Source organism: Sus scrofa, chromosome 7 (assembly GCF_054392235.1).
Source record: "Sus scrofa isolate SSC_HxYL_T2T_F1_AM1 chromosome 7, Sscrofa_HxYL_maternal_Yorkshire_Landrace_v2.0, whole genome shotgun sequence".
NCBI lineage: Eukaryota > Metazoa > Chordata > Mammalia > Artiodactyla > Suidae > Sus > Sus scrofa.
The window spans coordinates 37624904-37638777 of NC_139389.1; the positions used below are offsets into that span (position 1 = coordinate 37624904).

Below are 13874 nucleotides of genomic sequence, written 5' to 3' on the forward strand. Positions count from 1 at the left end.
TGCTGCTTGTGAACTTGGTACCCTGTTTCCTGGTGTGGAAAAGCTTGAAATGTTTTTAGGACAATATGTGTAATCTTAGAGTTGAAAGACAGAGATTTCTGTTGATTGAGGGTAGACACGTCTTTTGTTTACTCCACAGTATTACCTGATTTATTTTTTATTAAAAAATTTTTATTGAAGTATAATTGATTTATAGTGTTGTGCCAATTTCTGTTGTATAGCAGAGTGACTCAGTTAGACATGTATAGACATGCTTTTTTATATTCTTTTCCATCATGGTCTATCCCAGGAGATTGGGTATAGTTCCCTGTGCTATATATAGTAGGGTATTTTTTAATTTTTATTTATTAAACTTTTATTTTATTGAAGTATAGTTGATTTACAGTGTTGTGTTCATTTCCGTTGTGCTGCAAAGTGACGCAGCCATACACATGCACATGTCCATTCCCAAAGAGACTATTGGGTAGAGGTCCCCGTGGACCTTCCATTCTGTATACAATAGTGTGCATTTGCCAATCCCAAACCAGTCTTACCTGATGTAGACACATACATACTTTATGACTCAATCCTTAATCGGAATGGTTTTCATTGATATCATGGTTTCTCAATTGTGCCAACTATCTTCTCCCAGTTTTGACAGACACTAGATGGCAGTAGAGTTCACACAAAAAGATCTCCTGAATTAGAACTATCCATTTTGTGTAGAGCAGCACTTTCTCAAACAAGATTTCAGGAGAATAAAGGCAAATTTATTAACTATTAATTGGCATCTATTTACCAGTGCCAGATACAGGGTGATTTTGATTTTTGGTATTTGTAAAAGGATGCATTAAAGAAAAAAATCATCTTTGGAGTTCCTGTCGTGGCTCAGCGGTAACGAACCTGACTGCAGGTTCGATCACTGGTCTCACTCAGTGGGTTAAGGATCCAGCATTGCCGTGATCTATGGTGTAGGTCACAGAGGTGGCTCGGATCTGGCGTTGGCTGTGACTGGTGTGGGTCTCAGATGCCACTCGGATCCCATGTTGCTGTGGCTGTGGTGCAGGCCAGTAGCTGCCGCTCCGATTCCACCCCCTAGCCTGGGAACCCCCATATGATGCCAGTGCAGCACTAAAAAGACAAAAATAAATAAATAAAATAAATAAATAAATAAATAAAAATAAATCACCTTCACTTGGTGTAAGGTGAGTCCTAATTTTGGCACCTGCTTTGTTTTTTGGTTTATGGACCACGCAGCACTGTGTGCAGTGGACAGGGCCTGGCCTGTAGTGGGCACACTGATCAGCATCTTACTGATCAGCCACAGGTGTGGGGGCACTGGGAGCGGGAAGAGAGAGCTTACCAACTTCAGAAAGGAGCTGGGGTTTTGAACCAGATCTTGGGAGGAATAAGACTTCTTTCTTTCTTTCTTTTTTTTTTTTTTTTTTTTGGTCTTTTTAGGGCCACATGCACGGCATATGGAGGTTCCCAGGCTAGGGGTCCAATCGGAGCTGTAGCCACTGGCCTACACCACAGCCACAGCAACGTCAGATCCGAGCCATGTCCGCAACCTGCACCACAGGTCATGGCAACGCCAGATCCTTAACCCACTTAGTGAGGCCAGGGATCAAACCTGCGTCCTCATGGATGCTAGTCAGATTCGTTTCCGCTGAGCCATGGTGGGAACTTCCTTATTTCTTAATTTTTGAAAATTTGGGAGTTCCCTTGTAGCACAGCAGGTTAAGGATCCAGCGTTGTCACTGCAGTGGCTCAGGTTGCTGCTGGGCTCAGGCTCAGTCACTGGCCCGGGAACTTCCCCATGCCACAGGTGCAGCAAAAGATTATAATAATAACAGTACAAAATAAATAAATAAACAAAAATTTGACTGGGATACGGGATTTGTAGGGGAATGGTGGACGATAAGGTACCTGGAGCTCATTTGGGAGCAGGTTAAATCTGACAGGTGTGGACAGCCAGGGAAGTAGAGTCTCATAGGTGCCAGGATGGGGCAGGCAGCGGAGTCAGGCTGCAGCAGTAAAAAATTGGAGGATGAGACCCAGGGACCAGGAGACTGGGTAACCAGGTGTCAGCTGGCAGGATGACAGGGCAGGACAGGTGAATGTCCACTCAGCTGGGCTGTCGGTGGCTGGGACACTCAGGAACCGGAGTGGAGGCAGCAGGCTCCTGAAGGTCTAGGCATCCTTGTTGCTCGAGGAACCCCTCCTTCGGGGACCTGGGGTGGTGCGGGGTGGGGTTGGGCGTGGAGCCAGACCCCGGACCCTGTTACCAGAACTGGGGAGCTCTGAGAACTGACCAAAAAGCTGACTTCACCTGGAAGTCAGCTTTCCCAGGATCCGGAACTTTCAGTGGGGCTGAAACGCCAAGAGCCCCACGTGGGCTGGTCAGAGGCCTGTTGGGATGAGCTAGTCCCATCATTACCAACTGCTGGGGACAAGTTTGAATGTCAGGGAGGGAACCATGAGTGGGACCGAGGGGGCCCCAGGCTCTGGGGGGAGGCAGAGCGTTTGTCTGTGCCGTGGAGGCGTCGGCAGACCACCTGAGCCCTCTGCGCCTGAAGAATGACATTTGAGAAGTGTAGTCCACGGGCTGTAGTAAAGCAGCTGGAAACGACCCCAGTCTGTGGTAGAGACATAAGCTGAGGGGCGCCCTCTGGGTGGAGTGATAAAGGCCAGGATTCAGGTGGGCATGAAACGTTGAATCCAGCAAAGAGTTCCCTGGTGGCTCAGTGGGTTAAGGATTCAGCATTGTCACTGCTGTGGCATGGGTTCAATCCACAGCTCTGGAACTTCCACATGCTATTTAGTGGAAGTTTAGGCACGACCAAAAAATTTAAAAAATCCAGGGGGGCATTTTGAAGGAAGTAAGAGAGTTGGTGACAGGGTCTGGAGCATGAAGGATGGCGGGGGTGGGGGAAGCAGTTAAAGATGCCTTTGAACTGCTGAGTCTGGGAGGTAAAAACCAGCAGACTCTAGAAGGAGGGGGAGTGGGTGGGGGTGACAGTAAAGCCGAAGTGCTGGCCTGTGGGGCATCCAGGGCTTATGTCTGCCGAGCAGATGGGGGGTGTAAGCAGGGCTGGCCAGTCCGAGGAGGCACAGAACCTCGGTAGCCCTGGGAGGTTCCAGCGAGCACCTGGTCCTTGAATCTATCAGGGAGAAGGGATCTTCAGAGGATTCAGGGAAGAGCGTGTGTGGAGAATGTCACGGTCTATGCACGTCGGTTGGAAAAGAATTTTCGGATTCACATTGAGGTGAAAAGAAAGAAGAGTTTATTGAGACAAGAGATGCTCAGAGTTCCCGTCAAGGTTCAGTGGTTAACGAATCCGACTAGGAACCATGAGGTTGCGGGTTCGATCCCTGGCCTTGCTCAGTGGGTTAAGGATCCAGCGTTGCCGTGAGCTGTGCTGTAGGTCACAGACGCAGCTCGGATCCCACGTTGCTGTGGCTCTGACATAGGCCAGCACCTACAGCTCCGATTAGACCCTCTCCAGGGAACCTCCCTATGCCGCAGGAGCGGCCCAAGAAATGGCAAAAAGGAAAAAAAAAAAAAAGAGAGAGAGAGAGAGATGTTAAGTGCAGTGGGACGACTTCCTGATGATCAGAGAGAGCCGACCCGGGCACATGGTCGTGTGTTTTTGTAGCCCAGGGAGAGGAGAGGTCTCAGGATACACCTGCTGACCTGCTGACTGGTTGGGTGAAGAGGGGTCTCGCCATACACTTGATGGTTGGTTGGGGGCATCTAAGGCCCCTTTGGGGACGGGGCGAGGAGTGGGCCACATGCCTTTCCTGGTCGGGGGCGGGGAGGAGTAGGGTCAGTTGCTCAACAGGGGGGTGGGGTGGGGAATTCCAGTGAGGCGGTGGGGTGGTGATAAGGGCCTGGTCATTCTTGTCTCCACCAGAGGTTTGAGTTCCATCTCCTGGAAGGGGCCTTGAAGTTCTGCAGAAAAGAGCAGAGGGCAGAGGGCGGGAATCGGGAAGGCCAGGCCGAGGGCAGCAGGAGGAAACAGAGCTTGGGGAGGCCCCGCCTGGCAGCTGCCATTCCTCCAGCCAAGCGTCCCTCTAGTGTCAGTGACCCTTGCCCTTACTGTGGGAGACCCTCCCGAGCCTGCACGACACCCCCTCCTCTGCATCCTGTCTTCATTTGTGTGGAGCTAGATTCACCAGCCTGGATTACACTCAGTTTGGTGAACATTCTCCCAAGAGATAGGACAACGTATTTCATTTCCTGCGACAGCAACAAGGAAACGTAGTGTTGGTGAAACCAAGGAAGGAGAACTTCGGGTAGAAGGGGAGGCCGAGCAGGGGGAGCACTGCCAGAATCTGAGAAGATGAAGGCTGAGTTAGCGGTTTCCTCTCCAAAGACCTGGCAGCCTTGGAGAGGGTGCTCGGAGCTCCTGGGGGCAGAGCCCAGAGCAGAATGTGAAAGTGGTTGAAAGTAGAGGCAGTAGGTTTAGACCCTAGGTTGGAGGAAACAAAGCAAAAGTTCATTCGAAAAAGAATTATAGGCATTCCTGTTATGGCTCAGCGGGTTAAGGACCCAGTGTTGTCTCTGTGAGGGTGAGGGTTCGGTCCCTGGCCTCACTCAGCTCAGTGGGTAAAGGATCCGGTGTTTCCATGAGCTGTGGTGTAGGTCACAGATGCAGCTCGGATTCCACCCAGCCCTGGACGTCCATGTGCTGCAGGTGTGGCCATAAAAAGAAAGAAAAAAAAATTCTGTATTAAGAAAACTCTTTGGAGTTCAGCTATCTCTGGAGGAGAGATGAGGGCCAGCCATAAAAACACCAAAATAGGTTTTCCTAGTTCTTTTTTAAAAAAAATTTACTGAAGTATAGTTGATTTACAATGTGTTAATTTCCGCTGGATGGAAAAACGTTATAGACAAAACTGAATATGACTATATATATATATATATACTTCTTCATTGCCTTTTCCATATCACAGAATATTGAATACAGTTCCCTGTACTATACAGCAGGGCCTTGTTTAGCCATACTAGATGTAATCCTGTGCATTGCTAACCCCGAATGCCCAAGAGTTTTGTTTCTGATATGATTCTGTGGCATGTTATGAAATCCAGTGCATTTTAGGACTGAAATGACAAGCAGTTATGACTGTTACCACCAAGAGTTAAAAATTAGAACAAGATATACTGAAAATGGAACATTTCGGTGTTTTGGTAAAATAGAAATGCCCCTTTGTATCTAAAGAAATAACTGATCTTCACCCTATGATAATTTAAGATGAGAAGGATTTTGCTGGTCATGCCAAGCGAGATGGCTATTTATAGCAGTGGTCGTCATCCTTGCTGAAAGTGACTGGGCCTTTTCCCATCAGACTTTATGCAAATCCGGGAAGTAATTTCAGAAGACCAGTGTGTTTCTTTATTTAAAAGTATTTGTTGGAGTTCCTCTTGTGGCTCAGTGGTAATGAACCCTACTAGTGACCATGAGGATGTGGGTTCGATCCCTGACTTCACTCATTGGGTTAAGGATCTGGTGTTGCTCTGAGTGGGGCGTAGGTCACAGATGTGGCTCAGATCTCACGTTGCTGTGGCTGTGGTGCAGGCCAGCAGCTGCAGCTCTGATTCACCCCCTAGCCTGTGAACTCCCGTATGCCGCAGGTGCAGCCCCCCAACCCCTGCCCCCAATTTGCTCTGGGCATTGCTCATGGTCAGGCTGTCTGAAAGTAAGCATTACCCATACAATAGTCCTGTATTAACTACCATAAGCTAGATCAGAGACACAAAGGTAATGAAATATTTTGATCTATTGGGAGAATATTCATAAAATTGACTCTAATGTGGGGTGATGAGTCTATTGCAATAGCAATAAAAATAAGGATTTGGGGAGGGAGAGTTGGGTGAGGTGGGGCAGGCCTTAGAGAAAAGAGGAAATTGTCACTGATATTACAGATAGGCCTTGCAAGGTGAGTGCCAGCCACCTGCACACTGAAGCTGGGCCGTTTCTGGGAGAGAGCAACCAACAGTGGCCTGGAAATGGGCTTTTGCCAAGTTTGGTGGGGCTCAAAAGAAGCATTACGTCACTGGTTGTGCAGCTAGCCTGTCAGGACAAATACCAGCCGCTTACTGTTAACATTCTCCTAAATAATGTGTGTGAAGATGAAACTGATAGTATTGACGGCCTGAACCTAGCCAAAACCCAGATTGGGACTTGAACCCACGTCCCGGGCCTCGAACCCAGCCTACACCCAGATTGGGACTTGAATCCAAGGTTTTAAATTAGAATCTCTCGGCCTGTGTCTGGACTCACTGAGGCTCAGGTTCTTCATGTCTCTGCGCAGAAGGAATTCAGCAAGAGACAAAGTGATAGGCAAGAAATAGATTGATTAGGATAGGATGCTTGTGAGAGGTGCAAGCTCCGCCCCGAGGATCGGGTGGGCTACAGTTTTTATCATTCAAGGGGAGTGGGGGTTGGAAAAGCCCGCCTCTTCCTTTCTGAGAGTAGTAGCTCCTCCTCGGTATCCGATAAGGTGTGTATTCAAATCAGCTGAAGGGTGGTCCTCAAGCTCCTGCCCTTGGTCTGAATCTGAAAAGAGGCCTCATCCCACCCCCACCCAACAATCTGAGGCAGTTCTCAAGGCTCCACTAAGGAAGCAAGTCTGCCTTGTCTGATGGTTTTCTTGAGCAATTTACTAACTTACAATGATCTCCCAATATCCCGCCAGTTTCCCTCGTTAAATATAGTCCTTTTTCTTTTTTTTTTTTTTGTCTTTTCTAGGGCCGCACCCATGGCATATGGAGGTTCCCAGGTTAGGGGTCTAATCGGAGTTGTAGCTGCCAGTCTTCGCCACAGCCACAGCCACAACAACACGGGATCCAAGCCGCATCTGCGATCTACACCACAGCTCACAGCAATGCTGGATCGTTAACCCACTGAACGAGGCCAGGGATTGCACCCGCAATCTTATGGTTCCTAGTTGGATTTGTTAACCTCTGAGCCACCACGAGAATAAATATGGTCCTTTATCCGGGACTTCTGCCACTACCTGTGCCTACTCCATCCCTATCAAAGATATTGAAAATCAAATTGAAAACAAACATACACAAACAGACAAACCCAGAGCTTTGTTTTTGCCAGCTTGTCTTCTAGGATATTCAGGTTGGGTTGATGGCTCCATTAATTTCCTCTCAAAATGATTAAGGGAAATCTCATCACGCAGGTCTATTACTGACAAATGTCAGCACCATGGTGAATTTGACCATTGAGTGGAATTTTTTTCTTTTCAGGGCCACACCTATGGGCTATGGAAGTTTCTAGCCTGGGGGTCGAATTGGAATTGCAGCTGCCAGCCTACACCACAGCCACAGCACCACCGGATCAAAGCCGTGTGTGTGACCTGTGCTGCACTTTGCGGTGTCACTGAAATCCGGCCTCTGTCTGCTGGTGCCAAATACAAACGTGGCGACAAGAGTTTTGGGTGAAGTTGAAAAAGACAGCTGTAGTGCTTTGCCAGGCAAAGGGGGCCACAGCAGGCTAATAATGTCTTAAAGACTGTGCCTCCCCTGGAAGGGGTTAGGAGGTGGTTTTTTAGTTTGGGGAGTGGAAACTAGGGCTGTGGATAAGGATCAGGGTAGAGGCAAACTTGCATTGTCTTTCAAAGCTGGTGTTTAGGGGCCCTAGGACTGGTTCTGGTGGTTGTCCTCCTCCTGGAATGTAGAATTCTTCGTCAGGGAGTTCTTCCATTTGTTGGGGGTTTTAGTTCAAAGTATTGTGATGTATATTCTTTGAGGAGGAACCAGGACCTGCCCCAGGGCTGCACTATTGTCTCTTGATGGCTCCTCCCTGGTCTCTGGCCCCCTCCCTTCCCTGATGAGCAGCTGCCCTTTGGAACTCAGGGAAGGTTGTGGAGACTGAGGCTTATTCCCTATAAACAAGCGATGGGGGTCAAAAAAAGGCTTGTGTGCCCAGGAGCCCCTCAGGGTCCTGCTCAGTTACAGCAGCAATGCTGGATCCTTAGCCCACTGAGCCAGGCTAGGGATCAAACTGGAATCCTCATGGATACTATGTTGGTTCCTTACCCCGCTGAGCCGCAACAGGAACTCTTAATGGAATACTTTTATTTAAAAAAAGATGAGTTCCATCTTTTGATCAGTCTAAAGACAACCTAGATAGAGTTAAAGCAGTTATCAGTTTTTTATTAGTCAAGTGATTGTGGCTTACCTGTGACACTAGGCTTGCCATTGCTAATTTCCTTTTTACCATGTCTATGACTCAGTGTTAGAAATATGCACACCTTAGGTAATCAGATCCCATACGGATTTATTATTTATTCAGCATGGTCCTAGTAAAACTGCATAATATTTAACTAGGGTACAATTATAAAAGTTTCATGTAAAGTTCAACTGCCTTCATTCATGTGGAGCACACAGGTGTTTCTTTAGGCTGAGTGTTCTCTGCTTTAAATAATAAAAGTGACGCGTTTGCTTATATGAAAACCCTAATGATCATAAAAAAGAAGTGGATATTTACGTCATATGAAAATTATGACAAACTCTTCCAAGAGACTGATGTTAGAAACAGAGTTAGAGTTGTTTTAAGCATCCAGCCTGTATTCTCTCTCCTTCACCTACTGAATCTTCTTGTTATTTTTTTTGGCTTCTGGTTTTGAGTAAGAGACTTAATAAAATTTATAGAGGTCTTTGAGCCTTTTTCTTTTTTTGCACATACCTTAATTAGTTTATGTCTCTTCAGAAAGTAAATTGTATGCCAGCGACTCCCTGAAACTGAATTTGAAAGGCACTTTGAAACTGAGCCTGAAGGACATTTGCTAACCCTCTCCTGGCTGGAATTTGCTTTCTGTTCGTGTTCAGATTGGCTGAATCACCAGTAGTTCCAAAGGTTACCGCAAACTTGGGTCCTGTGACAGCGTTTCGGAAAACTGAAAGTTAAAGCGAGGGTCAGAATCTTTTCCTGCAGCGAAGCTAAAGGTTTGCCTGGAAAATGCTTCAGTGGGTGATTTGACAGTGAGCAGGGCTGTTTGTCTAAGAGGATTGGTGGCCAGAAATAAGCCACAGTGTCTAATGAGCCCCAGGGCCTGACCGGGCAGGGTGCCACAGCCTTGCTGGCGCGTGTCCCTCTCATAAGCAAAATGGCTTCGGGCTGAAGGGGATGGTCGTGAGGTCCGAGGAACCGGAGGACAGAGGGGGGGTCTGGGGACCTGGGGGCATCTGAGTAGGCCTCGGTTTTTGAAATGAGTGAGAGTGTGCAGCCGTGATTTCCTGCCAATCAAATGGGGAATGTCTGCGGCTGTGTCCGAGCCGAGAAGGAAGAACAGTTTCTGGATCCTGCCAAAACCCCTCTGAGACCCGAAAAGTGTTCAGCTGGAAGAAGGAAATACTTCAGAAGAGACCCGACCAAGGAAAGTGGGACTGACCCACAGTCCGGAGGGGCAAAGCATGAACAGGAGAAGAGGAGCGCTCCTCGGCTTCCCGGAGCGGGGGTGGCCCCCTGGCCAAGGGCGCTGCTGCGGGAGGGGCATGCGTGCCCCAGCCTGGCTCTGGAGGAGGGGGTCCGGCAGGGGTGTGGGGGCTCCAGCTTCACTCCAGAGGAGGGGGTCCAGCAGGGGTGTGTGAGCCCCAGCCTGGCTCTGGAGGAAGGGGTCCAGCAGGGATGTGGGAGCCCCAGCCTGGCTCTGGAGGAGGGGGTCCGGCAGGGACGTGGGGGCCCCAGCCTGGCTCTGGAGGAGGGGGTCCGGCAGGGGTGTGGGGGCTCCAGCCTGGCTCTGGAGGAGGGGGTCCAGCAGGGGTGTGGGGGCTCCAGCTTCACTCTGGAGGAAGGGGTCCAGCACAGGAAGGTGAGCAGCCAGTCTCATCTTGGGGGGCCCTCCCCTGCTCAAGACTGTGAGACAGAAGTCCGAGTTAATGAACTGGAGGAAGGGATTTCAGAAGACAGCACTCCTCGCTGTGCGAAAGGGATGGAACCTTTAGATGATGCCAACGCGGGAGAAATAACATTCCAGAGAAACAGGGATGGCTCTGCCTTCCAGACGGCAGCCAGTTTACCCCGGATGCATGGTGGCCCAGAGAGGTCGCTTGAAAAATGTGAATTTTTGGAAGACCCAGCAAAAAATGACAGCAGCGTTCAGGAAAAGCAAGACACGGAGAGATTTTGCCCTCACGCAACAGAGCACTTCCAGTTGGAAGAAAAGAGCTGTCGTTCTCTCTGTACTAATGTGTTCCTTTCTTCCAAGGATGCGGATGGGAAGGAGGTAAGTGCAGCTTGGAGCCCGAGTTTAACATGTAAATAAGGACGCCAGGTGTGCACAGCTGGCTGGGGGTCTGTAATCAGTCACTCGTAAATGTTTTGTGAGCACTGTAGAGTTCTTGGTGCATTTGACTCATAGCCTTGGGTTTGATGATGATTTTATTTTTTGTGATACATTCTTTAATCATAGCTTTATTTCAAGCCCTATAATTTAAAATTTTTCCTTTAATATTATTTTAAAAATTGTGCGGAAGCGTAGTTGATTTACAATGTTGTGTTTCTGCTGTCCGGCAAAGCGACTCGGTTATACGCATATACGTGCTTTTTCGTCTTCTTTTCCATTATGGTTCATTACAGAATTTCGAGTAGGGTTCCCTGCTGTGCAGTAGGACCTTGCTGGTCAATCCCTGTACATGTTTGGTATTGTTGTGAAGCACAGCTGGAAGAGAGTGAAGATCTTTTGTACTTTTGTAGATCATGGCCTTTGGCTTTTCTGATGGAATAGTCTTTGGAAACAAAAGTTAAATCACAAAGCAGTTATGACAGGAGTTCCCACTGTGGTGCACTGCGATCGGCAGCATCTCTGCATCATCAGGACACAGGTTCAATCTCGGGCTGGCACAGTGGGTTAAAGGATCCGGTGTTGCTCTAGCTGCAGCATACTTAGGTCTTAACTTTGACTTGGATCTGATCCCTGGCCCAGGAACTCCGTATGCCATTGGGGCAGCCAAAAAAGGAAAAAGAGGGAAAAAAGCCGTTATGACAAGACAGTAACTTCATGACAGATGAAGGGAGGCGACAGGACAAGGATCAGGCAGTACTGACTTGCTGATCGGTTTGAAAAGCCAGATTCTAGTTCTCCATCACTGCTTTCAATTCCACGTGTGTCTGTGTCTGTTTTGGGGGTGGTGGGCACAGATGAAACTGTCCAAATCTATTCCATCTCCTTGTTATATGGGTTATTCCCCTGCCCCGTCTAAAATCAGAACTCACTTGGGCAGCAAGTCACAGGAATTTGAATATGACTCAGCCTCAGATTGCTGGGAAGTCTGCAGCATATGGAGGTTCCCAGGCCAGGGGTCAAATTGGAGCTGCAGCTGCCAGTCTACACCATAGCTCACGGCAACACAGGATCCTTAACCCTCCTGGCAAGGCCAGGGTTTGAACTCATCAGGTTCATTACTGCTGAGCCACAACCGGAAATCCCGTTACTTGTTTGTAAATTGCAAGAGGATATTTATTTGCTGGAGAAGTGCATTACCAAAGCCACGTCCTTTAGGTGTTACCAGTTAGCAGTTGATGGCTTTTTCTTTAAGCTACTCCTGACATTGCCTTTTAAGAAGAAATCTGGACCAGATGGTATATATGGTGTGAAGTAGGCGTGGCAAGGTCATTGTCTGGCCTGGCAGAGATCCACCTTCCCGGTGATCGGATGTGGTTTCATTAGGGTCAGCTCATGCAGTCGTCACTGACTTTGGCCCTGGTCCTCCAGAAGCGGGTTCCCTGGTTTGTGTGCACCACTGCGCCATCCTGATGTCGTGTCATCCTTCTCTTTACATTTTACCGCGGTTACAGTGGATAAAGAAAGCATCCGGTCTGGGCCATCATCTGTGGGTCTGGCGTGAGGGTCAGTGCGAAAGAGAGCCACTTGGCTGCTGTGTGTTAGGAATGCAACCGCTTGCTTTGCTCACATATGTTTTCCATCTGTGTTTTGCCTAATTTGGCTTCAAGTAAGCCATACATGTTTTCATTAGTGGAAACTCCTAGAATCTGTTTCCTAAGTGGTGCACAAGCCTCCCCCCTCCCCTCATATTTTCCTCATGCCAAGGATTTTACCCCTTTCTAATTTGCGTGTCATTCATTTTATCTTCAGTGGAAAATACATGTAAAAATAAGTATAAACCTGTCATTCAGATGTGTTAAATGATTGTGATACGGAGGTACTCAAAGCCACATATCTTCTGGGGAGAGGCTGAATGGGTGGTGCTTATTTATTTATTTATTTTTTGGGCCACACCCACAGCATATGGAAGTTCCTGGGCTAGGGATTGAATCTGAGCCAAAGCTGCAGCCATGCCAGATCCTTAACCCCCTGAGCCACCAGGGAGCTCTGGGTAGTCCTTATTTTATCTGAGGGGTTTGACGTCTTAACCTACCTGTGGTCCAGATAAAGACCCTTCTGGGGCAGAGTCTGACCAACAGCTTAGCAGCCCCTCTCAGCACATTTTTCCTGGTACCTTGGAGCTGGGCTCTGCTTCATTATCTTTAGTTAGAACTATGCACAGTCCTCTTTATCTGGCTTTGGATTCTCCCTCTTTGATCACAGATTTAGATGCAAATGTGAGCTCTCAGTCCTTCCTTAGTTTCGCATCCCAGGAATGGCCCATTACCCAGCATTACTTTGCAAGGTACTGTGCCTTCAGTTATCTTTTTCACGTTGTCTCTACTTGAACCATGTTTGCTCCTATTCAGTTGTTTGCAGGATTGGGCTCAATGACATTTGAGTTAATCTCCATGTGGAATAGTGTACAATTCTTTGAACTCATCTTACCCTTAGATTTAGTCCAGGCCTCTGACTTTCCTGTCATTCTTAGTTGAGGTGACCAGCCCATTTCCTCTTCAGCCCTTGCCAACATGAGCTGACCCTGAGCAGCCCTCAGGCATGGGGGTTCTGGCGGGGGTGGGGGGGATCCTAAGCTGCCCCTGTTTGGGTACCTGCTGAATGTAAGTCTCAGAGCAGGTACATCTTTACTAGGGTAAGGAGGTGTAACTGCAAAAAAGGACTATCTCAGGTGGCATATGGAAGTTCCCAGGCTAGGGGTCTACTCGAACCTGCAGCTGAAGCCTATGCCACAGCCACAGCAACACTGATCTGAGCTGCATCTGTGACCTACACCACAGCTCACGGCATTGCTGGATCCTTGACCCATTGAATTAGGCCAGGGATTGAACCTGCATCCTAATGGACGCTATGTCAGGTTCTTTTTTTTTTATTAACTGAATGAATTTTATTACATTTATAGTTGTTTAGTGATCATTATAACCCAGTTTCATAGCATTTCCATCCCTAATCCCTAGACCACCGCCCTCAACCCGTCTTCTTTGGAAACCATACGTTTATCAAAGTCTGTGAGTCAGTATCTGTTCTGCTAAGGTTCTGCTAAGAACCTTTTTTTAGGTTCCACATGTAGGTGATAGCGTATGATGTTTGTGTCTCACTGTCTGACTTCACTTAGCATGATAATTTCTAAGTCCATCCATGTGGCTACGAATGCCATTATTTCTTTCCTTTTTATGGCTGAGTAATATTCCATTGTGTATATGTACCACATCTTCTTGATTCACTCCTCTGTCGATGGACATTTAGGTTGTTTCCATGTCTTGGGTATTGTATGTAGTGCCGCAATGAACATCGGAGTACATGTATCTTTTTGAGTCATGGATAGATGCCCAGGAGTGGGATTGCTAGACCCAATGGTACTTCTATTTTTAGTTTTTTAAGGAATCTCCATACTGTTTTCCATAGTGGTTGTACCAATTTACGTTCCCACCAACAGTGAAATAGGGTTCCCTTTTCTCTACACCCTGTCCAGTATTTATTGTTTGTAGACTTTTTGATGATGGCCATTCTGTCTGGTGTAAGGTGGTACCTCA

General features: G+C 47.8%; 1 protein-coding gene across 41 annotated transcripts in view; it reads left to right on the forward strand.

Annotated features, from left to right (window-relative positions):
• DST (dystonin) overlaps positions 1-13874 on the forward strand; it is a 488220-nt gene that overhangs the window by 246469 nt on the left and 227877 nt on the right. For 5 of the 41 annotated variants that reach the window (XM_013977757.3, XM_084967808.1, XM_084967792.1 and 2 more), the window contains exon 1: positions 9103-10224. The exons of the other annotated variants lie outside the window; for them this stretch is intronic. In XM_013977757.3, coding sequence (XP_013833211.3) covers positions 9247-10224 — 978 coding nt within the window. In that variant the 5' untranslated portion in view covers positions 9103-9246. Of the gene's footprint in view, positions 1-9102; positions 10225-13874 lie in introns of those variants that run through there. 41 annotated transcript variants of the gene reach the window in all.